Source organism: Streptopelia decaocto, assembly GCF_964273445.1.
Source record: "Streptopelia decaocto genome assembly, chromosome: 6".
Taxonomy (NCBI): domain Eukaryota; kingdom Metazoa; phylum Chordata; class Aves; order Columbiformes; family Columbidae; genus Streptopelia; species Streptopelia decaocto.
In genome coordinates, this window is record NC_138660.1 from 60,845,709 (window position 1) to 60,871,835 (window position 26,127).

Sequence of the window (26,127 nt, forward strand, 5' to 3'; positions counted from 1 at the left end):
GACATTAAATACATAGTTAGCACCCAAGGCTTAAGACGAGCTTTCGGAAGATACTGGTGTCTACAGAAACTGGGCTTAAACCCAAATACATAGCTGTCTCTACAGTAACTAATAAGTCACCTTGGAGGATAATCAGGTACTGCTATGAACCCCTGAGCGCTCCAGTTCATGCAGGCTGTGCCTGAGCTACCTGAGGCAGTAACAGCTTAACTATGATAACGCACTGAAGACCAGAGATTCAGCCAAGCCTTCATTGCTCATTCAGCGTCATTACTGCCACGATGATCTTACCCTGACAGAGCAACTACCTCTGCATGTCTGCCATGCAGACTGTACTGGTCCTCAGATAAACCTTCTTTCTACATTAAGCACAAAGCCAGATCGCTACAGCAGGGAGAGACAAAATGTGACACTTGAGAAAGCAGAAGAGTATCCTGTGCTCCAATCTTGCCACCAGGATGTTCGGCACGTTGCAGACGGCTCCACTGACCACCCTGCAGAACCAGTGCGCCCTGTCGACGCGCACAACTGTGCTGCTGCTAATCACAAAACCACCTTTTCTAGAAGAGCATTGAATACACAGCAGAGATTCACTAATCCAAACTTTTCCCTGCAGGTCAAAGAGCTGTATAAGCTGTTTCTAAGCTTCATTTACCCCTTGCTGATAGGTCAGAGAAAGCTGTTGCTGCCATTTACTCCTTCTATTCATGTGGGTAAGTGTGTATTATCGTCCTACACAAAAAGATCAGCACATCCACGTGATTTTTCTTTTTTTGATTCACAAAGAAGCAAAGACCTGAGAAGCACCTTAAGAACAGTACCTATAAACCAACAACAAGATCACATTACAAGAACAATAATGTCACAGAAATGCAATGTATGAACATTAGGAACTTCTGGAATGAGTTAAATGTCCAGTTTCCAATTCAGCCGCCTCATGGGCAAGCATCACGACACAGTATTAGTTATATGAGCATGTACTGTTGCTGTACAAAACTGATGCTCCTTCCAGGGTAAGGGGATGAACAACTAACAAGTCCCAGGCTACAAGACCAGAAACAAAAGTACTAGGCTATGGCCCTGAAATTCTGGGTTCTCTTCCCAGCTACCAAAACTTTCCTGTAGGAACGGGGAGAAGACTGCCCACAGGATAGCTGTACAGCAATAACACCATCAGCCTTCATTTTTATGCTTCTTCACAAGAATTTATTGGCAACCTTGAGGCAGTTCTGCCATTTCTTGCATACAGAAAGCAGATCTGCCTTCAGCCAGATCACAGACATTAAATACTGCAGAGGGTAGGGGAAAGGGAGTGAGAGACCACCCGCACTTGGAAAGTTTTAAGTCTCCAGGTCACAAAACACTCAAGTATACTACACACAGAAAGTAGCTCCCAGCCATAGCGATCTTATCTACAAGAAATGAAGGATACATTTCTATTCAAATCCAGAAAAGCCATAATGAAGTGTCAGAAGAGAGAAGTGAGCCTAACCTACAGAAAGGCCAAGATTAAACAGTTGTGGGTTTGGGGTTTTTTTTTTGGTCTCCTGGAAGCAGAGAGCAAATCCCTGAATGCTCCATAAATTTTGCATTGTCATAACCTCCTTTATAAGCTCCTCTGTGCACTTTATTCCTGTGCAAAATAACAGTATGTGAAAGGAAATGAACTAGCCAGAAATGGTTCAAGGTTTTATAGTGAATGTAAGCTTACTGGAAAGGGATACAATTGGTGTGACAGATGAAGAAAAGTTTGAATAAAAACAGAAAGCATAATGTGAAATGCATTAGTATGTTTTAACACCAGGAAAATCACTGCCATATTCCAATGAAGATACATGTGTTCCCACTCGCCAATTTCTCTTTAATTGCAGCTTCTTCTCTCCATAAGCTCTGCTCCTACTATTTTCCCTGCTTCCTCTCCTTGCCTCCTGCAGCACAGCTACAACCTTCTCCTCTTCGGAACAGAACCCTTATTTCGCTCTTGCTTCCCTTTTTCAGCCTCTGCAGACTGTCTGACTTTATTCACATCACCCTGTCAAATTTCTGATAACTTTCCAAATATGCAAAAATTTTACATGAACAAGCTAGAGTGAAAGACAGGGTTAGCAAACTCCACCAATACTTCTGTGCAAGTACAGGAATATTGTAATACTTGAACAAATACTGTTTGCAATTACTTTTTCATGAACATTTCAGCAATCAAGTTTCACTGGCTGCTCATTATGTTCATGAGCCAGCATTTGCACTTCAACGTGTTCCTTTTCGTGTAGCTGTAGAAATGTTCGTGTCAAAATGTTTCATCTCTCATCCAGTCAGGGACACGTACCACACATTAACTTGTCTTCTCAAAGTTAAGGAAGGAATCCAATTTGAGATCCTCATGATCAAAACAAAACACATGAAAACTATTTATGGCTAGACTGAAAATAGCACAAGTCTTTGACAGAAATATCAGAATTGCTCCTCAACACTCCATGAAGAGACAACGCTTATTTTCTGAGCTCCCGGTTAACAGGCCTGACCCAGTGCAGCCATGAGACGGGTGTCTCCTAAGAGGTGCTCAACCCTGTATGTCTCCAGAGTCTGACACCCAGCACGCAGAGTGAACATGCAGCACCTTAAGGATTTTGTAAGGAAAGGCTGCCTTCTTACCTCTTTTTCCTTTCCAGGCTATTTTGCTGTCAACTTTAAATTTAGACATGGATGACACTGAAGCCTTCCAAGTGAGGCACCTACAGTTTAACTCCTTTACCTGTCATTGCACATAAAATCAGCAGATGGTTCGAACGACAGGGCCGGCTCCATGACAATACCTCCTCAGAGAAGTACTCAACGGCTTCTCTTCACCAGGGTCAAGCACCTGACTAGCTCAAGCAGATTTCTTATTCCATAACCCCCTAGTCTCAACTCACCCTTTTTTACAGGGCTGCTTCTCTCTCCTCCTCAGTGCTGATGATTTTGTGCCCTCCCTGTTAAAACTGCTTCCTCGGCAGCTCATTCCTCCTCGCCTCTCCAACCAAAAACATCTTCCCCTGCCCCTCCATGATGTGCCACCCTAATAATCTTACTTTTTCTTAATATCAGTGGATCAGATGTGCTGCATGTCTGCGGCCAGGTGGTGCCTGCGGGGATCCGCTGTGAGGAGAGGCCGAGGCTGCCCGTGCCGGACAAAGCCGGTTCCCGCCGGTTCCGCCAGCCCAGGGCACGGACAAGCCTGTCAGTGGCACCACTGACACCGGAAGGGTGTAGCCCATGGGGGGACCTTGGGGACATCTCCTGAAGGGCTGCAGCCTGTGGGGGACCATGGGGACATCTCCTGAAGGGCTGCAGCCTGTGGGGGACCATGGGGACATCTCCTGAAGGGCTGCAGCCTGTGGGGGACCATGGGGACATCTCCTGAAGGGCTGCAGCCTGTGGGGGACCATGGGGACATCTCCTGAAGGGCTGCAGCCTGTGGGGGACCATGGGGACATCTCCTGAAGGGCTGCAGCCTGTGCAGAGTCCACACTGCAGCTGGGGAAACCTGTGAGGAAGAACGTCCTGCAGAGAGGGACTGCCATGGACTGACCTCAACCCCAGCCCCCCGCACTATTTTTGACTTTTTAATTTTTCTTTCACGTAAAAATCATACTACTCCTCTGCTCAATGATGTTAGCTATATGTTAAACCAAAATATGGCTGTTCATCAAGATTTAAAATGATTAAATAATTGCAAGTGCAAAATTAAAGGGATTCAGTGTACACAGACCATGCATACTATACAGGGTGTTGCTGCTCATGAGGGAGCAAGCACTATATATACATAGGAACTGGTCCCTCCTTTTTCTGTTTAGCTTGTTTTAGTCTTACAAAAAGCAGTTCTTAGGAACAACTAGTTATAACTGGAGTGATTAGTTCAAATATCAAAAACATCTTAAAAAGAACATAAATTTAATCTCTTCTCATCTTTAGGGTTATCTTAAGTGGTGAAAAGGGCCATTGTTTAAATAGAAATAAGAAAATAAGAGTCTTCTGTATTCTTGAATTTGTTCTTTGCTTCCCCAGTGCATTGTAAAAAGGGTTTTACTATGGTACTACTAATTATGCGAACATGGGAGCGGGAGCGCTATTTTGTCAAAGAAAGTCTACACGAGAATATTTAACACAGGCTTAACGTTGCTCAAAATCAGGCTAATAACCTTCACATTAATTTTTTAACAACTATTTTAAAGCACTTGCTAAAGAGGGTCACAATTTCTGTGTAATTAATATTGATTTCAAACAGATACTTTGCAATTAATTTAAATGAGGGGAAGAAAATAATATACAATTTTTTGTTTACGGTTAAGTCATTGCTAACCTAAACTGGGTATATATGTATTTATTTTTAATGCATTTTCTGATGCTATGCATCTGATACCTTGCCATAAAAGTCACAATTCAATAGACTCATAGTCTGGTCTGTAACACACCATCCTACAATCCAGAGAGAATTAACTGGCCACAAAAGCAGACACCACCACCACCAGAGTAGACAACACTGATTACAGAATTAAGCAAACAAATAGCAACTACTAGTAGCCCAGTAAAATCAGTTTTTCTAGCAAGTCAGTGCCCAATACTCTTATGAATAAATATGCATACTCAAAGTTATCAAAAACACTGTTTTATCCCCCTGGTGTGCCACTTTTGAAAGACTGCTGCAGGCAGGAGACACAAATCAGCCTGGGATAAGGGATGAGAGAGCGATGGTGAAACAGTTCCATTTTTCAAGAATTAATTATGAAATATTAATTGAAACAGAAGCTGGAATTTGCAACTTGGTCTCCCAGTTGGTTACTTTAACAAAGTAACTCATTTTTTCCAATGCAATGAATATTTAATTCCCCCAACATAATGCACGGTGATCAAATGGTATTTGTTCAAGTGCCACAGAGTTTACCTGAGCCCCAGCCGCCCATGGCCAAAGCTGTTGGGTAAGGCAAAGTCTATATTATAGATAGTTAGTAAGAGCTTGTGTTTGGGTCCTGCAAAAACAAGTCGAGGAAAGAAATGTGATTACAACAACCGAGAGCAGATATCTTTTTTTTATTATTTTATCATAAATTGCACCAGAGACTGTATTTTCTTTCAAATTAAAATGAGTCAAACTTCAGAGTGTCCTTTGTTTGCTCCTCATCGATCGCTGTTAAACCAAATGTTTCTCATTCTGTAATCAATACTTCTCTGCAAAAATAAACCGAGGCACTGACAAACAACTTTGCAGCATGTTGCAGCGCTCCTTGTAGTGGACTTTGATAGCGCAAAAAAACACTAACCCAAAGAGTGGAAAAAAAGAAGTGCATTGCTTATTGTGCTTATTACAATTTTTACAGGCTGCTTACAGCTGTATCATTTTACTGTAACAAGACTTTATTAAATTAGCCAGCTATTGAAACCAGAGCTTTCCAACAGCAGCAGTTAATACGCCTTTGTCCCTCGTTACTGTTTCCAGCTATATCGGGAATATTGACAAATAACCTTAAACACTCAAAGCTTTCCCAGGGATGAAATTATAGGTGTTTTTAAAGCACAGTGAAGCATTAAGGTATGAACAGTAATAACTTAAGCACTTGGAGGGTTCGTGGAGGGAGAGGTAGCTTTATTTGTACATCTCTTGAAAATAAGAAAGTTAAGGGTGAAGTGTGACTGCTTTCTAATCAAAATTAATTACCTTTTCACCTGATACAGATTTGTACTCCAGAGGCTAAAGAGGAAATTTCCTTGATTTATAGTAGGCCTCTACTTTTTTCCCCAATTATTTTATGATGTAATCATTTTTCCTAAACTCATTACCACTAAAGCTCTGCAATCGCATGACATAAATAGCACAAAAAGCACTATCCTAATTTTAGGCTGGTATCTTCAAGCTTTTTCATTCCAGTAAGAAAAAAATGATGCCGCTTTAGAACAGGATTCTGCTTTCAAAATGCCAGACTGCCAAAATAAACCAGAAAAATCCAATCGACACTAAATAATTTGTATTAGCATTTTCTAAAACTGCCTTGAAAACAGTTAAAGTAAACAATTTGAAGCAAATAATTTATTTTCCACTACGAAATTTTAATATGCTAATGCATCTATCTCTTTGGCCTCCAATCAGACTAGCACATGTATCCTTTTCCTACCAGATGTAAACTGCAAACTTTGCTTGGTTCTAAGATGAATAGCAAGATAGGAAAGGTTTATTATTATTAGTGATATTTTAGTTAGAGTAGTTTACATACTTTATATTCTTGGGTGATAACATTGCTCCAGAGCAATTCAAGTAAATTAGAAACTGTTTCTTGGTGTACCTACTCCTTCTGAAAATAAGATGCTCGCTTTCATTGTGCACTAGCTCAAAATTGCCACCATGTGGCAGGACAGCAACTTAATTCAGCATTATTTATACTGTACTGATATGGTTTTAATTGCATCTGTACGATAGAATAACTGCTGTGCTGAAGCTCCTTTATCATTGCAAGCCTACAATTAATCTGAATTAGGCAGGCTATTACACGAGCAGTACTATATATATAGTTTGAGTTGTGACAACATTTATTTTACAGAAAAAAAAAATTAAGTAATTCATAAACCCTTTCAGCACAGAGCTAGACGGCCAGCGGCGCTGCCTGCCCGTGGCTTTCAGCAGCTCTGGTGTACAGCCAGCCCCCCGAAAGGGAGCTCTTACCACCCAACAACGCTTTAATTCTGTGAAACATGCAATGACGGACTACACTAAATTGGAGTCACCTTTAAAAAAAATTAAATACCCAAAAAACCCCACTCATAGCCTTCCAAAAACTAATCAACTGATGTCAACTATGTGGACCCCTTTTAGCACTTTTCCCAGGGACACACCTACAGGCACAGTGGTTATATAATACACAGTCCACAGCAGCAGCATATAGAATCACAGAATCACTGAATGGTTTCGGTTGTAAGGGACCTCAGAGATCATCTACTTCCACCCCCTGCCATGGGCAGGGACACCTTCCACTGGACCAGGTCACCCAAAGCCCCGTCCAACCAGCCTTGGACACTTCCAGGGATGGGGCGTCCACAGCTTTTCTGAGCAGCCTGTGCCAGTGCCTCACCACCCTCATGGGGAAGAACGTCTTCCTTATAGCTATTCTAAATGCACCCCCTTTCAGTTTAAAGCCATTACCCCTTGTCCTTTCACTACATGCCCTTGTAGAAACTCCCTCTTCAGATTTCTTGTAGGTCCCCTTTAAGTACTGTAAGGCTGCTAGAAGGTCTGCCCAGAGCCTTCTCCAGACAGAACAACCCCAACTCTCTCAGCCTGTCCTTACCTGTGCTCAAGCCCTCTGAGCATCTTTGTGGCCTCCTCTGGACTCACTCCAACAGGACCAACAGGTCCATGTCCTTATGTTGGAGGACCCAGTGCCGTACGCAGTACTTCAGGTGGGGTCTCACCAGAGCAGAGCAGAAGGGGAGAATCACCTCTCTAGACCTGCTGGTCATGCTTCCTTTGATGCAGCCCAGGATACGGTTGGCTTTCTGGGTTACAAGCACACATTGCTGGATCATGTGGAGCTTCTTGTCAACCAGCACCCCCAAATCCTTCTCCTCATGGCTGCTCTCCATTCATTCCCCCCCCAGCATGTTTTTGTGCTTGTGATTGCCCCAACCCATGAGCATGACCTTGCACTTGGCCTGGTTGAACTTCATGAAGTTCGCACGGGCCCATCCCTCAAGCCTGTCAAGGTCCCTGTGGATGGCGTCCCTTCCCTCCAGCGTGTCAACCACACAGGCAGATGCTCCTGCCCGCTTTCTGCAGGAGAAACATCTGCATCCCCAGGAGCTGTGATTCCCCCAGCTTCTTAAAGGTCATCTCTGTATCGTAATTTCAATGTTGAATGAAAGTAAGCAATACATATTTTAATAATCCTGTGTCTCATTCAAATTCACAATTGATAGCCCAATTTCAAAGACTTGTATTGATCTTCAGTTCCTAGCATAATTAATTTTTCCATTTTAAACATTATTTGCTAATGGGGGAGGGGTGTAGAGAGAATTCTCTCAGTGAACTTGAAAGTCCCACACAGTCAGATCACGGCTTTTTTTTAATTATTAATCTTAAAAAGATAATGCTTTTAAAAAATGAATTTGCGGGTGTAATTGAGCTTCTAATAGCTTCTACAGACAGTAATTAAAGAAATCTCATTTCTCTAAATTAAACATAATGAAATGTTTTTCAAGATCAAATAACAACTTAGAAACAATATTAAGACAGAAATAATTTGTATGAATACCTAGTATTTGGAAGTGTGAGGGAAAAACCTCTGTCAATACTAAAAAGAGAAACAGTGGAATTAATAAGTAATATATGTATTTTTTTTTTCGCAGAAACATCTTAGATTATAATGGCTCATTGTAATTCCAAGCCCTTTGCTACATTTTTTTGGTAAGTTAGTTTGCACTATATTAAAATGTCTAACCAAGCATAAAGGTGTTTGGTTTTTACACCAGGTATATAAAATCTTTTCTTATTGGAAACAAAGTTTTATAACCAATGTAACTTGTTTACAATGAGCCTTTATTAACTCAGTCACAAACTGCCAAAAATCCCCAGTCTCTGCCAGTTTGTCTCCCACTTTTTTTGATTCAAGAAGATTTACAATAATGGTGTTTCAGCCATAAAACAGCACAAAAGAATGTGTGTAGACAGCAACTTGCAAGAGAATACAGCCAGCCCACCTGGGCCAGCAAAGTGTCAACTGTGTTGATTCACCTACAGTTTTCTATCAGATCTGCAATTCTTGTATGCTTCCCAAAGGGATTTCGGTGTAGCAATGTATGAAACACAGAAGGTAAGGTTGTCTAAGGTTGTCTGGAGGAAAAAAAAGCTCCCAGTCACAGAAATACAACTGAGGTTTTGCAATTCAAGGTTTTCATCAGAACAGAACTAAATCTTTGAATAAATAGAAGTGGCACCAAAACATTAAATAGTAACACAGCTACAGCCCGCATTTATACATCCAGAGGCTTCACAGACTTGAAGAGCTACATCCGTAGAGCTGAATGCTCTACTGATGATGGATCACAAGTCTTTCAGTCACTCTCTGAGATTTATTTAAATAAATGGGCCATGGGACTGAACTCCTCACTCACGGAACAAAAAAAACAGGAATAAAAGAACCCAGGTGATTTAGAAAAGGATCCAGATTCAAGAAAGTGCCTTACCCCATTGGATATTGCTTGTATTTAGCAATCCGAAACTCCACCTTGGATCAGAAGTTTGAAGAATTTTACTTTAATAAAGGGGCTGGTCTGCAACAGATCAACCATTAAAAAAAAATATATAAGTCAAAACCTCAAACTAACCCTAATATTCTGCACAGGAGAAGGGCACACTAACTGGCATTTCACTGCAGAAACCTGCTCTTGGTACACTTCTACCCTTCCTGCTGGTAACACAGAAAATCATTAGGCCAGCTTTCTTTAACTTCTCTGCCTAAACACCTCTCTCCTGTTCAACAGCATGTGTAAGACCTCAGAACTTAGTTTCACTTGCAGTGAGGGCCAGAAGATTTGCCCAAAGTTCTCTCAAGTGCATCACATGCTCTTTGGACTTCTTGTATGCACAGTAAAACTTCCAAAACAACTGTACACTGTACAGCTACAGGAGATGAGCTCTAGGCCATACAGTTTAGGGTGGTTTCCAATTTGCACTTGATGAGATTACATTTAACTTGTGATTTGGCATGGTTTTGTTTTAAAGTTCAGTAATAGATATTTGCTGTCAGTTTGGATGAAATTCCAGCCTAGGCATAAACTTGAAGAGGGCAGAGATTCCTTGAGCTCTATAAACCAGTGTAGTTCCACAGATTATGCTCTTGAAAAAAATTTAAGAAAGATTTTCAAAGGTGGTTTTAAAAGGCAGGCAGTTTCCAGATCGTGTCTGCATTGCTTGGAGTGTCTATAAAAGATGATCCCAGGAATTACAGCAGCCAGTAGTCAGCTACGACTCAGAAGATTTATTCAACCAAGATAACAATATTTTTATATGCCACTATACAAGCATTACTGCAAACCAGTAATTCTGGCATACTTGGAAAGGCTATGAAGTCTAGACAGAGTGGGGAAAAAGAAGCCACAAATCTGTAGTCATGCTGGACTTTGATTCCTGAACCACTGATGCCCATCCATTTAAGGACTCGCTGCAGTGGAATAGTGCCCCACCAGAAACATTAATACAGTGCAGTCTGTATTAATACAGTGCAGTCAAAGACAAGGAATAGGTAAAAAGACAATGAAAGGTGACATGTCAATCAAGCTGCACTGTTTATACCTGCTGTTGATTTTAACCTATGGAATTCATATGAAGCAATACCGTATCTGCAGTATTTACTCCTATGCTTTCCAAACTATGTGTGCACTGACAGGACACAGTCCCAGAGTACCAGTGACAAGGAGAACCCAGCCACCAGGTTTCTTCTAGATCCAGCTGCAATGGTGGAAGACATCACTGCCCCAGTCTGATCACTCCCAACTGGAGGCCACCAGCCTTTCAAGTTGGCAGAGAACTGCTTGAGGCTCAGGATGGGGCATGAGCAGGTGGTTTAACTGAACCCACCACCAAACGTGCTTTGAAGAAACCTGGTGGGCTGTACAATGAAGCAGGAGATGGAGCACTGGTGTTATCCCCAATGACTCTGCTGCAGGGAGAGTGACATCCTAAATGCCTCTTCTTTATCTGCATGCACCCACAGTGAATGGGTTTTCTTCCCTGTAACAGACCAACACGTCTTTTAGATGATGTAAATGGTTTCTTTTCTAAAGGACTGAATGCTCACAGACCAAATGGGCATGTGGCTGAATCAAGCATTTCCCACTTGGATCTGTATTAGTGAGATAGGAGGTGGGCAGCAGGATACAGACACGATAAACATTAGAACAAAACCACACTTCTAAGAGTTCTATTTGGCTTTAAAGGATCAGCCAGTGGAACTCCATCACTCCAGGGAGTTCTGGGATTTACTCACAAGCTGGGAACAGCATGGTTCTTGTCCTGATGCTGGGGAGCATTAGGGCTTCTTCACTTTCAGGACTTGTCACAAATGTATTTGTATTCCCTGCTAATAAAGTTAACTGAAATAGATATAATAAAAGAACAGTCTGCAGTGCCACCAGACCCCCCCAGATCTGGGATATGCTGATATTTTAAGTTTTCACACACACGCTTCTATTTGCCTTTTCCAGGTGACACACTCAGCACCTCGGGCATCACTCCTTTGCTGCTGGCTACCTTTCCATACAGCATTTCTTTTTCCCAACCTCTTTACAGCATTGCTCATGAACATGTCAGATCTTATTACAACTTTTTCTGTGTTCACTTGTAGAGTCCATTTATGGTCAGTAAGTAACTGCAAAAAACCAACACCTTATTTACTCAGCTGCTCCTTGCATGTATTGCAGAGTCCTATCACTTTAGTTTTCTGACAAATGTACCTCTATCGTATTCACTCCTCTAGTGCTGCAGGCACTGCTATAGGCAACAGGGAAGTGCAGTGTGTGTCCGTCGCCTGGCGCATCTGAAACGGTATTTTTAACAGAGCTGCCACTGCAAAATCTTTATTAGTGCTGACGATGCACACACACAGGAAACCTGACTCGACTTTCAGGGGCCAGACTGAGTTTGCAAGTCTGGTACCTGGGAGAACTTGAAAAAATAAAATACCAAGTTTGAATGCTGTTTTTAATTCATTCAGTGGTCAAACTGAGTAATTGAAAGACTGTGTCTCCACTTGATACCATTCTGCAGGTTCACTTTTCAGTAACAGGTCCGCTTGAATGTCTCTTCGTGTTTCTAGAGACCAAATTCAGCCCAACTCTAAGCGCCAGCCAGGATCTACTCTTTTAGTTCCCTTTCCTTACTAGAACAGGTAGGCTGGATAGACTTCTACAGCAGAGGATCAAAACCAGATATAAAAACTCTGACACTTAGTTCTCTGCTCTTCATTTCCACATTTAACTTTTTACATAGGATGTAACTGTTTTGTTGTTTCTAACCATAACTTATTCTAATCTATTAATTGCATATAGTCACATACACATCTCTCATTAAAGTCAAAAGTAAAAAAAAAATCTGCTTTTTTTTTCAACTTAAGAGCAAGTGTTGACAATTACAAGTGTTAGTTTTATTTTCTTGAATAGAAAAATGAAAAGATGTTTCTTTTTCCAGAGAAAATAACTACTAAAACCCAAGAGTGCAGCTTTCCTCTCTTCTGCCTCTTCCACCTTCAGCACTAGCTGAAAAAAAATCCAACAGAAGTAGTTGCAGCTATTAGGCTGAGCAGAAGTCCTATTCCTGGACAATACAATATATAATCACCTAATTAACATGGAGGACTTTCCATGTGCCTTCTCTACTATGTAGAGCACTAGAATATGAGCCAGGGGAGTCATTCTAAATTTTTGGCACATTTTAGCCAGCATACCAAGGTTGCACATCACTTCCACATATGGTTCCCTCATCTTTCACAGTAGCAGATGCTCTATAAAATTAAGAGAGTGAACCCCCCCAGACAAAGACAGCTCAGCAATGCTTAGGCTTCCTGGATCATGGCCGTACCAGTTTGTTTGTCCACTGGGTACAAGGAGTATGGAGAGTGAGCTACCAAACTCTGTAATTACATAGTCTCTAACCTTTGGCAAGAAGCAAAGTTTGCTGTGCATCTGCAGAGCAGGAAATTTGCTCTTCGACATTGCATCTGCAGACCACTGTAATATATTACTACAACAAACAACTTCCCATCACTCACTCAAGACATAAAATTTTATATTAAATTCAATACAGGTGAAATATAAACAATCTTTGTCTACTGGGGGCTGAAAAGAAACACCTTAGCAGCACTGACCATGCAAGCTAAGCCAAGAAGAGCTGGGATTGTGGGAATTGGGGTGCACAAGTGTTTAGTTCAGCCCTTGTAGGGGCAGAGGGATGAACCCATTGAGTTCATCAATGAACCCCTGACCATTCTGTGATTCTGTGAGCACCACTGGTCCTGCCCGTTCCCTGGCATCTAGATGCAAGTCACTAGCTACCTGGAAAGAACAAAGCTAAGAAAAGTTTCTCCTTCCCATCTCTGTTAGATTAAACACATTTCCAAAAGCTGATATTCTTGTTTCCTAGGAGTTCACAATGATATTTCTGCTAACCTGTTTATACTCCTTCCAAAGCTCTTCCTCTAGAAATGTGTTCCATTGCACATGTTCTTCACACCCTTGACTTCCACTTGCTGCCTCCTGAATTTTTCAGCTTGTGAATAGGCTTCCCTTATAAACTAATGCAAGATACAACCACTGGAAATCTGCCTTTATAGACTATCACAGCCACCAACTCTCAGTTTTAGTATGAAAATATTTTTCAGCTTCTCATTTAAGGCATGTACTTTCCTATGATATCTCCTACATCACAAGTTTTCCCTTCTGAGGTGATTTATCATCAATGACATAGGGAAATCATACGTAACGCAAGGTTTCCAACAACAGCCTGGGAATTCTGACCCGCTCCTGTAGCGACAGCCATGGAAAACATTTCTTAAATGGAAAACTCTGCCAGTCACAGCCGCAGGGCACTTGTTAATAGCTCCTACCAGAACAGGATGCTCCTGAGAGATGATAATTTTTCTCCGACACTCAGAAATAATTTCTAAATAAGCACTGTCACCATGGATGCCGATCACAAATGTGCAGCGTAAAGATGTAATTACAAAATGACAGTTGTATGGACTGTGCATGCTGAGCCAAATCCCCTCTCGGCACTCATCCCTGGTAGCCGGGCTGTGACTGTTCGTGGCACATCAGCATCCAGGGCTCCAAGCAGCTCTCACCACTATTTAGATGCCCAGTAGGACCCTGCCTGTTCCCCAAAGAGTTCACTACCTACACAGGCAATCAGACTAACAGTGGAACAGTCAGAATAAAACCTGGCTTACAAATGAGCAATTTAGATCAGAAATTAAATATTTTCCAAGATTATAAAGGAATTAGGTGGCAAAAGCAGTAACATGCCTTGCAGGATGCCAAGGTTAAAGTCTATGACCCTAATAAGTATAGTGAACAGGGTGATTTAAAGTCACCCAACAGGGTACTGTGCAGAAATCATGAGTTATCGGTGCAGTTTGGAGAAGGAGCGAAAGCCACGTCGCAGCCAGGTAAGGTCATGTATCAGGCCTGGTACTGTTATTAGTTTCCAGAACAACTACGGAGTGCATCATGCCAAGCGGTATGGAAATAACACAATCCAAACATCACGGTCATTCCCACAGTCTAGACAGTCTCCTCTCGCAGGACATGCAAGCAAGTCTGATCACCAGTTCCAGACTCGGAAAACTATGTCATGAGATCTTCATTATGAAAGATCCCGTAGAATATCAAAAGATGCCTTATCACAATGCAACGGACACAGAGCCAAAACAAACACAGTATGTAAAGGAAATTCCTGACAAAGCAAAAATTGAATTAAAGTTTGAGACTGGAGTCAGGAGGGAAAAGAAAGAAACAATCACAGTTGCTAGCTCAAGCTATATGAATCTATACAAAGCTACATAAGTCCAATATAGGAAAACATTGTTTCTTTACTATGTTTTAATATTTCCTTTAAATCTTGAACAGAAGTTGCAGAGAGGGGTGATTATGCTCTGCCAAGAGAAAAAACAAAACAAAAAAAACTCCAACCAACTAATCCAATGGTGTTTAATGGCACAAAGAATATTGCCAAGGTCACAGCTTGCTCGGATGAGCTGCAAATGGTTTTCATGTCCACCTGCAAAGTGTTCAGTCCTTGCCAAGGAGCCAGTGGTTTTTCCCAGTTTCTCCCGTCTCTCTTTTACTCACCTCCAACAGACTTTCTGTATATATATATATATATATACACACACACACATATGTTTTGTCTCCGCCCAGACGGACCTGGACAAGACAACAGCACCTTACCATGCTGTCTTGGTGCCATGGAGCAATCACGGTTCAGGAATCTGTTGCGCTCAATACTGGACAAAGACTTGTTGCAGTAACGAGTCCTTACTCTAACGCGAGACAATCCAAAGCACTGCTTGAGCCAAGTCATTCCAAGGGTCAGCACCGACTTCACGGTACAAGCTCCAAGAGCACTGCACTCATTTAAATAAATGGGCGTTTAATGGAAGCAGCACAACTGAGCAATCCTCTTGGTACATAAATTTTGTCCTTTCTTATACAGAAATTTTCTCTCTCATTTGGGGAAAAAAAAAAGTCATCCTTCTGGACGCAGACAAAAACCTCTAGGTTTGCACAGGGACTAGTGCCACATATCACAAAAAATAAAAAAAATCATTAGAGCGATTTTTAAGTTCACCTTCAGATGACAACAGCAATGAAGAAACTAAAGACCGTACTCCCTGTTCAGCAGTGGAAACGCTCACCCACACTGATAGGCTTCATTAGACTGAGGTGAATTTGGGGAACTGGTACTTCCGTACCATCTCACCCTCTCTGCCTTGCTCTAGCTACACTTTACAGCGAAATCCGTAATGAGCCCAAATCACCACAAGTGCAACATTTAATGCACCGCATAGAACCCCTGGAAGAGCTGATACGAAGATGGAAACAAGGGGAAAAGGCTGGAATTGTTGCCATGGATATTGTAAATCAACCGACTCAAACCAGTAAGACAAGCGTTTTTATTTGGTCTTACAAGTGGGTCTACAAGATTTAAGAGCAAAACCTGAAAATACTAGAAGATAGGTTTATTTTTAAAAAATACGCATGTACTAAGTCTTAAGATAAATCAATGGATTTTTCCTCTGTTCCCAGAACTAAAACATGACAAACCTTTTAGATGGAACACACAGTTGCTGGTAAGTCTTATGAATACTACACTAATAGTCCACAAAAAGCACTTATTTCTTTAACTTGTAATATGCTAATTTCCCCAGCTACTTCAAAAAAAGAGTTGCAACACCAAGTATATCACAGCAGTTTTACTACTATTGATCTGTATGAATTTACCTTCCTAGTTTGCATAAAATTCAAATTGTTGGCCCAGTGCATACATTCACCTTTCCTGTTCAGAGCGTCAGATGTCATGACTAATTCTGTCCTAGTCCAGATCCGTTTTTTGCATTAGATAAAGCCCAGGCATAATTGTTCTGCCTCTTCAGCCTGCAGATCGGTGGCTCTATTCAGGTCATCCTTGTGAAAATATTAATCCAGTGAGCATGTGGCTTCTTCCACTCAACTCCTGCCATTGCCTGGAGGAGCTCAGGATTGCAGAGCTTAACCTTTGATATGAAAATGGCTGCAATTCACTGTTATTAGTGCATGGGCACATCACTCCTATTAGGCAGCGAGGCACTGCCTGGGGCGGGATACATCTGTTTCTAGTCGTAAAGCGGCATTTGCTTCATGCTGCAGCCAAGTGCCCCCGTGATGTTACACACACCCGCGGATGCTATGGGACTGCGAGTGCCCCCGCTGCACCGCAGCATCCCCTGCCTCCTTACTTAATGTATACATGGCTAGTTCTACTTGAGGGCAATTGACTTGATATGACATACTTTCTACGGATTGCTTCTGTTTTACTTTCAGACCATATATAAATACATTGTAGTGTATTTTTCATGTGTTCAGTGTTTCTTACAAAATTCTATTTGGCTCTTTTTCCTTATGCCAATTAAGTACTTGCAGAAACTTGTTGAAGAGACAGACCCCTTCAGTGAGTTCCAGTTGAGGGACAAAACTTATTTCTGCTCCTTTGGATATAAGCAGTGCCGGTGCCTACAACAACATGCTCAGCAAGCAGAGCAAGAACACAGCAAACCCAAGGACGGGGTATCGTTGCCTTTGCGACAACAAGTACCAAGAAGCCCTTCAAAGCCCTGCATATGTTAAAATACTGCAGCTAATACCTTCCAACGCCACAAAACTCCCAGTGAAGCCAAAAAGCTTGTCCGTTCTCCAGCAGGGCTGTGGAGGTGGGTGGCGATTCCAATGGCTGCAGCTCCCTCTCCTGGTGCAAAAGCCCAGCCGGGGAGGCACCGGCCGCAGCATCCAGCACTTCCCCGGCTGCTCACACCACCTCGGACACTGCAGGCAACAGGGGCATAAAGTAAATTGATCTGTAACGATTTGGTGTGTAATCTGATGAATAAACTGGACGCTGGAATTAATTAGTCAGGAAAGAGCAATGCTGGTTTTGAGAGGGAGAGGATTGTGAGCAGAAGCCATCAGGCTCTGGGTAGGGACTTTGTCTCGGGAAGAGCGAGCAACTGGGTTTATTTTGTTTTTCAATGCAAAATGACTGTTGAAAGGTCTCAGCGAGTTTAAGTCATAAAGAATCCTTAGATTCATAAAAGGCTTAAAATACCTTTAAAATGCCTACATACCCTGAAAATGTCTACATATTTACAGATTTGAAGTAAGCAACAAAAAATACTCAGAACACAAGAACTAAAAAATAATAATAATAATTAAAAAAACCTTTTCTGTTAAAACCACTTATGATAAAACTGCAAAGCTGTGAAAGAGAATATTTGGGCTAATGACATATGAACAATTAATGAGGTCCAGGAGCACCAATCTAGGCTCGTAAAGGATTTCAGTAAACATGATTGATGCTAACTAGTACTAATGTCACTGAGTTTCCATGAGGGCTGTATGATGGAGTTTCTAAGAAAAAGGAGCTAGACAGCATGGCTAGCTGTGTATAAATACACAGCTTCACAGACAAGACCGCACACGCTCAGACTGCTTCTTTCCGCTTTAGGATATTTGATATTCAAATAGACATTTTAAAACAGCGACTTTGCCTCTCTGTCTCTGCTGCCTTCTCATTAAAGCACAGCTAGACGTTTTCATAGACGTAAGGACTCAGAAGTTGGGAAAGACAATTTAGCCTTTTGTACCTCGTCTTTAACACTTCATTTATTACTAAATACCATCTATTTTGAATGACCTGGGTGCTCCTGCGGCAACAGCCTGCCCAGCTGCTGGAGACGATTGCAGAGATTCATCATGACGGTGACAAAGTCCCCGCGCGCTACTGGCAGGACATTGTGCTGCCATCTGCAAGAGCCCAGCTCACAAGCAACCTCAGGATTCCCCCTCCTCTGTAAAAACAAGGCACATAGTGCAGATGTTAGAAGCTGGGCCTGTGACCATGCTGCCCGTGCTCCTTTTCAGAGGGCTCCCTGCCAGCTGATTGATGGGGCTGCATTAACATCAGCTGTGGTGACCACAGAGCCGGGCTGGTGGCCCGAGACAGAGCACCCTGGTGGTGCTGAGAGCCAGGAGAGGGAAATGCAGCTCCCAGGAGAGGTGAGAAAAAAGCACAGTTTCCTACAATCATGGGCTGCCACTATAATTCTGCATTTCCTACAAAAAGAGATGGAGATTTGACTTCCTATTTTCAACTTCATTTCACTCAGCTCAATAAAGCATCGTCAAGCTGGGGTCTCATGTCCTCTTTCTTGTCATCAAAAACTAGCAGCCACATTAAAAGGCTATATTTGAGTGAAAGAGCAAACAACTAAAACTACATACAAACCAGCCCAGAGTTTGGAAAAGCAGAGAATATGATCAGACTTTCTACTGAATTTAATACGATTTCAATCAAGACCTTTTCTGCACTTCAACACACCCGTCTCCATGTGAACGCTCCAGTTCGGCAGCGCATGATGAGGAGAAGCAGCAAAGATCTTTTCAGAGCTGATTACAGTACAACTTAGGTTTCCATCTAGAAAAAAGACCGGCTTGCACTTCCTGTGGCTTTGCAAGAGGCCATTACCTATATCTAAACACACTATGTTTAAGAAAGTTGTAACAAGGAGAAGTGACTCTGTTCCTCGTAATAGTGGCATATCTTACTGACGGTGCGATTTTTTTCTGCCTTTCCTTTTTACTTCTTCCACTCTTTATTTAAAAACTTGCAGTCTCTACTGTTTTATAGCAAAAACTGTTTGTAAAGCAAGAATTGTGCTGATCGCATCAAAACTCATTAATATAACTTGTTTTGCCATTATTAGCACCATCTGAGCCTGTTGAAAGCATTAACCAGGGCTTTAATTTTTCCACAGAGAGCTTTAAATTAATTAGCGGTTTACATGCTAACAAAGAATCTGATACATTCATAAATCAATCTAATGCAGAAGGATTACCAGAGGGTGGAAACCTATTCAGTGGGGACCTCACATTCACTTAACACGGTGGGTTTTTAACAAAAGGGTGCAGGTGTGGAATGGACGGGTACCGGGAAGAGCCCCCGGTCATCACTTTGCATCACTTAAAGACGCAGCAGGACACCCGGTAAATCAGAGCCTCGGGCCCACCCTAAGTGAAATCCATGTAGATATAAAAGGCAATATCATCCCACTTTAACCTTCACAGCTAAATTGCCAGAGTGGTACAATTTCTTTTGTGTAGCTTACAGGCCACTGAACTAATGGAAAATGCAGTAGAACTAAAGGACTGGATGCAGAAGTACCAACTAACAAAACTGTGTAACATGTATGTAAATAAAGGTATCAAATATATTTTTAAAATGGCATTTTTTCTGGGTAACTATTGAATTAATCGATTTATTCAAATATGACATAATTGTGTAAACTTTTGGTCCGTTTCAGGTTTCTAGGTTGTGCTAACACAACACTTAGTCTGCTACCAGAATTCTGCTACGTAACTGTGGCAACATTTTTCTCATATTCTTCATAACCTGGCGCTATTCACGATTAAGAATATTTCATAAAAAATAACACTTTTCCTGGTCTTTTTCTGTGTCCTAAAGGTTCAAAGTCATGGATTCAAGGTTGGAAAAACAAACAAACAAAAAAAAAACAGCAAAAAACCCACAAAACAAAAACCCACACAAAACAAAACCAAAAAAACACACAAAAAACCAACCTTTGATGAATAAAGCAGTTTTCAGTCTTCACTGTATTTTGAAATAAATTTATGATTTATTTTGAAAGCTGCTCATTTTAATAATGGAATCTCTGTCACCACAGACACCTGCACAGTTCTCCATCAAATGTAGCACAAACTGCACACACATGAAGTGATCACCTTCTTTGCCTTTACAAAAATGTCAAATATCCTTGATGAGTCAAAAGAAACATGACTAAGAAAATTCCCAACACACACATGGAGAAATTAAAGGCTATAAGTGACAGGAAGAGCCACCTCGCAATGAAATAAAGAAACCTGAGCAATTGTCAGGTATTCCCAGCCCACATTTATTCAGTTCTCCTAATTCAAGTCATTTATAAATACATACTCAGTCCTATAGATGAGGTATCAGATTTTTCATAAGACCACATGGAAAAAACGTATTACAGGTTATTCATACATTTCTGATCATAAACATTTATCTTGCAGTGAAGTATTCATTTAATGTTTTCTACTACCATCCAATAAATACCTACTTCCAATAATAAATCATTCATGAAAAATGTAACTCTGGGACATATTAAAAACTACATTTCTTACAGGGAGTGCTGTGGGACAGACACACCAGTATCATATACAGTACATACTGTCTGATCCTCAACCTCAGCTGAAGTCTCCTCAGGAAAACATCTCATAAAACACAGTTCATCATCACTCACCATATGTTATTTATATGGATGTATGAACCCATTTCTAAGCAAAGATACCACAGCTTAAATAGCTTCTACAGCACATGCACCATATCTATTTTTTGTTATTGATTTTATGTACACATCCACATCGCTGCAGCGGTTTCTGTGACGCTGGGCAAACTCAAGCACCGGGAGCCTTCCCTGCTCATCGCTTCCAAGGACCACAAGCAAAAAGGCAAGAGCTGGCTGCAGGTAAATGCAAAGGCTACCTGACAACTATAGGTAAACAAATCCTAAATAGCATATTCTCTACCCAATTTGTGCTGGGAAGGCATTAGGGGAACGTACCCACAGCTTTCTCGTGCTGTGATCAGAAAGGTGCCAAATGGGAAGCAGGAAGGTCGGGGCAAACCCACCGCACCATGTGTCCCTCCAGCACACACAGGGATAGGCACACGCTTCCTGCTCACCCTAAAAACGGGTGTGGGTCGGCATAATGTGGTCACCTCTTACCCTCATGACCCATCTGTGACTGCAAAACTGAAATAAAACATTTTTGAAAAGAAGCAAGGGACAGTAGTGCGGTGTTGAATGAGGTGCCCTCCTGCGAGAAGAGGCTTGTGTGACATTTTGCGGAGCTCCGGGACACGGGGTGGCAGCGGGGTGGCAGCACAGCCCCTCCAGCTCTCTGCCCCGCTTCACATCAGGATAAAAATGCTCTCCACAAGACCGAGAAAGGCATTAAAGGTGGCAGGTGCCGTACCTGCACTCTTCCCAAATGAAGGAGGTAGTTCACTGAAAACCTTCATGCCAATCTATTAGAAGTAGCACAACAAAGAACGAAACAGGAGTAAGCAAAGGCAATTAGCTAATTAGTGATTAAATAAAGCTGTGGCCTGTCACTGGCAGGGGAGCTGCAGGGGCTGCCACCCTTTTTATCCAGGGTCACAGCCGGTGACAGCACAGCCAAGCCCCGGGGCGCCCTGCAGCCAGCCGGTACCGGCCCCCGGCCACCAGCCCCGCAGGGCCCCGAGCCGTCCTGGGGGGGCGTCAGTCACACTGAAGAGCAGCACATGGGATTCAGGACCCGGCGGGCCTGCTGCTGGCAGCCAGTGCTGCTCCAGGGAAGCCTTGCTGTTTGCCAAAGGCTTGCTTGCTCAGAATCCCTCACTGAAATTTCGCTGTGAATCTTTCTGCAGTGTTTGCCCCGAATCTGGTGTGTGTCACAGGCTCCTTGCTGCACGCCCCGAGAACGCAGCCGGCTCGAGTCACTTCATCTCTGGCCTCCCCTGTGTTCAAATACTCCATCTCCTGGACCCTTACTGCTCCTGTACCCCTCACAGCCAAGCAAGTTCATTAATGTTAATTAATAACTGCTGTGTTTCATATTAAAATCACCGGTTCTGAGCTCTGAGACACAAAGAATTTTCCACACATCAACAGCTTCAAAGCAACTGTCTCTATGGGCACACTTGTCCTCAGCCACAGTTGTAGGATAATTGTGGAAATTACCCCACTGGGAAGAGGAGAAAAACTACCTAGTATTTACCTTGGGGGAAGATTGTGCCCCCAGAGAGCTACCTATCAGCTCCTAATGGGTTGCAACACTCGGCCTCTCAACAAATTATACAAAATTACCCTGTGGTTAGCAGGGCTGTCTGATTAATCCCACAAGCCCATAGTACAAGGCAGAAGTAGCATCTGACCCTCATGAGATGAGACCACCAGGTGGGTGCATATACCAGCAGCATTACCAGGTCTAGGAGGTTAATCAATATTGCTCATTTCATAAAGTCTTGGGTTATCTCACTAAGTATATTTTACACTCAATATATTATTTCTATGCCTCCAGGGGAAAGCTAGTTTAAAAAAATTAAAGGAAACATTTCAAACAGAGTAAACAGCACTACCCAGATTTTGAAAATTGTTTATACTGAGAAGTAGAATGGAATTGCAAAAGCAATGCCTGATCTTTGCTATTCCTCCTCAGGCAAAATTCCTCCTGGAGGCACCAGGAGCTTTATCTCAGTCACAGACTCTGGGATTATGGGTTGACCTGATACAAGTTTGTTTCTCAGTTCCTCCAGGACTTCTGCCTTAAAACACACACACACTACTCAGTGGCCAGTCTTCCCGACTGCTTAAACGCCATCTCAAAGTGTTCTGGTGGCCACCCCAGCCACACTGCAGACCCATGACGGGGGCGGTGGGATGGGATGGCCAAGCTGGGCACCCCGCGGGGGCTCGGAGCACATCAGCAATATCTCCCTGAGCAAACCCTACTCGTCTCCTTCCCTGCGAGGCATTTAGACCCCCCAGAAGCCCCTGTCCCAGCAGAGGCCCCTGCAAGGCATACCCAGCTCTGCTGGAGCTGCCGTGAGAGCTACGGATTCACGGCAGGTTTATCCTACCTGTCACGTAGGTTTCTCCAGATCTCATTTCATTGTATTAATCACCAACAACAATTTATAAAATACCCTCCCTGGAGGCAGGAGGGGTTTTAAGGACCCCACGTCATATAGCTAGCGGAGTTTCTGCTCCCCAGACACCCTCTACAGCTTCCCCCCACTAAGTTAAACAAACTTGGACCAATTCTTTCATAGCAAACCACACAACTCAAATCAGCAGCAGCTTCATGAGAACATTCAAGGGGACTGGTTTGGGTTTTAAGGTTTTTGAACCAGTCTGCTTTATCCCATGGAAGCCTAAGACATTTTATCTGAAGGCAGGGACAAACAAACTCCTTAACAGATGGGAAGAGTTCCTTAGATATTAAGTAATTAAGCACACTTAGCACATGTTGGCTCCTAAATGGAATTGTTTTGTATAGATAAGGCACTCTATAAATTGAGATTTGCAGTTAACCAAAAATCTGCCATTTCAACTTTTGCTCACAAGCCTAATCTCACAAATTGCTACGTGAAAAATGAAGATATAGGAACATTATATGATTTACAAAATTATCAGATCGAGGGGCTTTTTTTAAGTTTCCATGCTTGCATTCTTCCATTTTTCTGCTGAGGGCTAACAGGCAAGTAAACCTACTGGATTTCGATCTAAAACTGCTTTCTGATCTTGCCTTGCTTCCAATTCCAGTAAGGACCATCAGCGGGGAAAAGGAAATGGCTTTCCTCTACTGCAGCTCTTCCAAGGAAGCCAAGATAGAGCCTTGGATTTCCTCAGATTTATTAATACATCATTGACAACCCATCATTATGTCCAAGACAGCCTTAATGCTTCGGTGACCATCTTCTGCAAGACAAACGGCATCTACGGCCTGAAGCAGTAAGATGAGAATTGCAAAGCAGCGAGTTGCCGCAGCTTACCATTGCTCCTTCACTCCGACTCTGTGCAACTTCTCGCTGCAGCCGAGCCACAGACAGCTTCTCCCTGCGGAGAGAAGAACAGCGTGTGAACAGCAGTTCATCTTTGACCAGCGGAGAGAACGCAGCGCGTCCCCGTCGGGGTGGCATTCCTGCGCATCGCTGGGGTAACCCCCCCGGCAGCCCCGCTCTCCTCGCCATGGTCCTCTGCAATATTTAGCCTCTGCGTTATTGTTATATTTTGTGGCAGTTTGACAGAACTGTCAATAAATCAACTGGATCTAAACATCATTTACTCCGTTCAAACAACAAAGTAGCTCATCGCCCCGGCGATATGGAAACAGACCGTGCAAATCAGATTGTGTTATTTATTTTCCTACGGCCTTGCACATGGGCTTTGTTCTGCAATATATTAACACAAGCTAGAAGGCTGTTAGATCATCAATAAACGTATCCATAAAAATGGAATTTTAAAAGTCTATTCAGTTCCTTAACATATTGTGCTGCATTTTGCAACTACTGAATTATTAGATTAGGGTTTTTTTTAATCAGCCTTTTTTTCATACAAGATCCTTGCCCAAATGTTTCGCTCAACTGAAGTAACAATTCATTTGCTTAATTAAGGATTTGGCTATTAAAAGACACATTCATCTGAAAAGTTGTAAGAAAGGCATAAAAGTAGGGTTTTGGTATAAGGTAGAAAATGAAAGATTTTCACAGTGGGAAAACAGCACATATGACACATGTGAACTGCAAAATGGAGACAGTGGAGGATGCTGCAGGAACCGCCCAGTGCAGGAAGGGTACGGCAAGAGAGGAGTTTGCTACGGAAGTTCAACAAAGCAGAAAATACTTTACAGAACAAGTGGGACTTAAAAACCTACAATAATTTTTTTACATATTTAAGAAAAACAAATAGCTTTTTTTTAACTAGGCTATTTTTAAAGAAGAATATCTATTTTTGAAACAAAAGCGCCCTGCAGAAATGTCAGAGGAACTGATCAATACATGAAGGATTTATCAGTACACAACGAAACATAAAATTTGCAGATGAATAAATTATTTGAAAAAGACAATCAGCTTTGAAAACTTTGAGTAAAATGATTTTTAAAATCAGAATATATCCCTTATCTGGAGGCCCATGATCCTCCCAAGGCTCTGTAACTGGTCCAGTCATTGACTAGGTCACCCTTGTCCAGCATGAAAAGCTAAATGTTCTGCAATATTTTATTCCTGTTCTTGCAATAAAAGTAGCTTTCAAACCCCTTCCGCAAGTCATTTCTCAGGAACCATTTCTGCCAAGGAAGGCAGATCTGCATGTACCTAACGACTGCAGGAATGACAGCACTCCTGCTGCTCAGTCATAGCTCCACAAACGCTTGGGTCACCAAACCAGATACCAGGCACTGCTGATATTGTGACTTGTAAACATATACGACGCCAAAACTCCTAAAGAATGGCGAAACCTGAAGACGATACAGCCACAGTCCAGTGGAAATTGCATTTGTGTTACTCCAGCATGGTATGAAGATCCTCTTTAGTGCATCTGAAAAATTACTGACAGTTGACAAGTGGCATTAGCACAGCATTGATAGCCTTACCATAAGTATCCCTAAAACAGCTTCTAAAAGACGTGTACCACCCTCCCTCTTCCTTGCTTGGATACTATCACAGGCAAGTTACAAAATTGGTTAATCCTATTTTAAGGATTTAGTTCATCTGCTGAAAATAGCCCCTCGCATTTTTGCACCGCTTCAGCGCCCTAATATGTTTCAGTGAGTAAGCAAGCATACCCTTTGAGGGGGTTTTGACTTTCTAATTACAAAACAAATGCCTAAAGGTATGTTATAATAAAAGATGCGGGGCGGGGGGGGGAATAAACAAACAAAAACCCCTACAAATCACTCCTCCTACACTTCCTGCCAGCAGTCTGCAGATATTTATTTAGTTATTCCTTCTACAGGAGGAATACTCCTACTTTGCTCTCTCCATGTTACCTCCACTATGGTGTCAGTTCCCCATTTCTGGAATCCTGGAATTTTATCAGAGTACATTCCATCTGAGCTCCGTCCACAAAAAGGGCTCCTCCAACCTCTTCCCTGGGCGAGGATCCTGGCTGAGGTTCACAAAGTGCTTCCTTAACAATCTTCCCAGCGAGGGAGAGCAAAGATTGGAATTCTCATACTGTGTTTACAACATTGCTGCTATTAGGAACAGAACCA

General features: G+C 42.3%; 1 protein-coding gene across 1 annotated transcript in view; it reads right to left on the reverse strand.

Annotated features, from left to right (window-relative positions):
• NCKAP5 (NCK associated protein 5) overlaps positions 1 to 26,127 on the reverse strand; it is a gene marked incomplete at its 5' end in the record, with an annotated part of 361,561 nt that overhangs the window by 193,779 nt on the left and 141,655 nt on the right. The window contains one exon of the mRNA XM_082054889.1: positions 23,909 to 23,968. Coding sequence (XP_081911015.1) covers positions 23,909 to 23,968 — 60 coding nt within the window. The remainder of the gene's footprint in view (positions 1 to 23,908; positions 23,969 to 26,127) is intronic.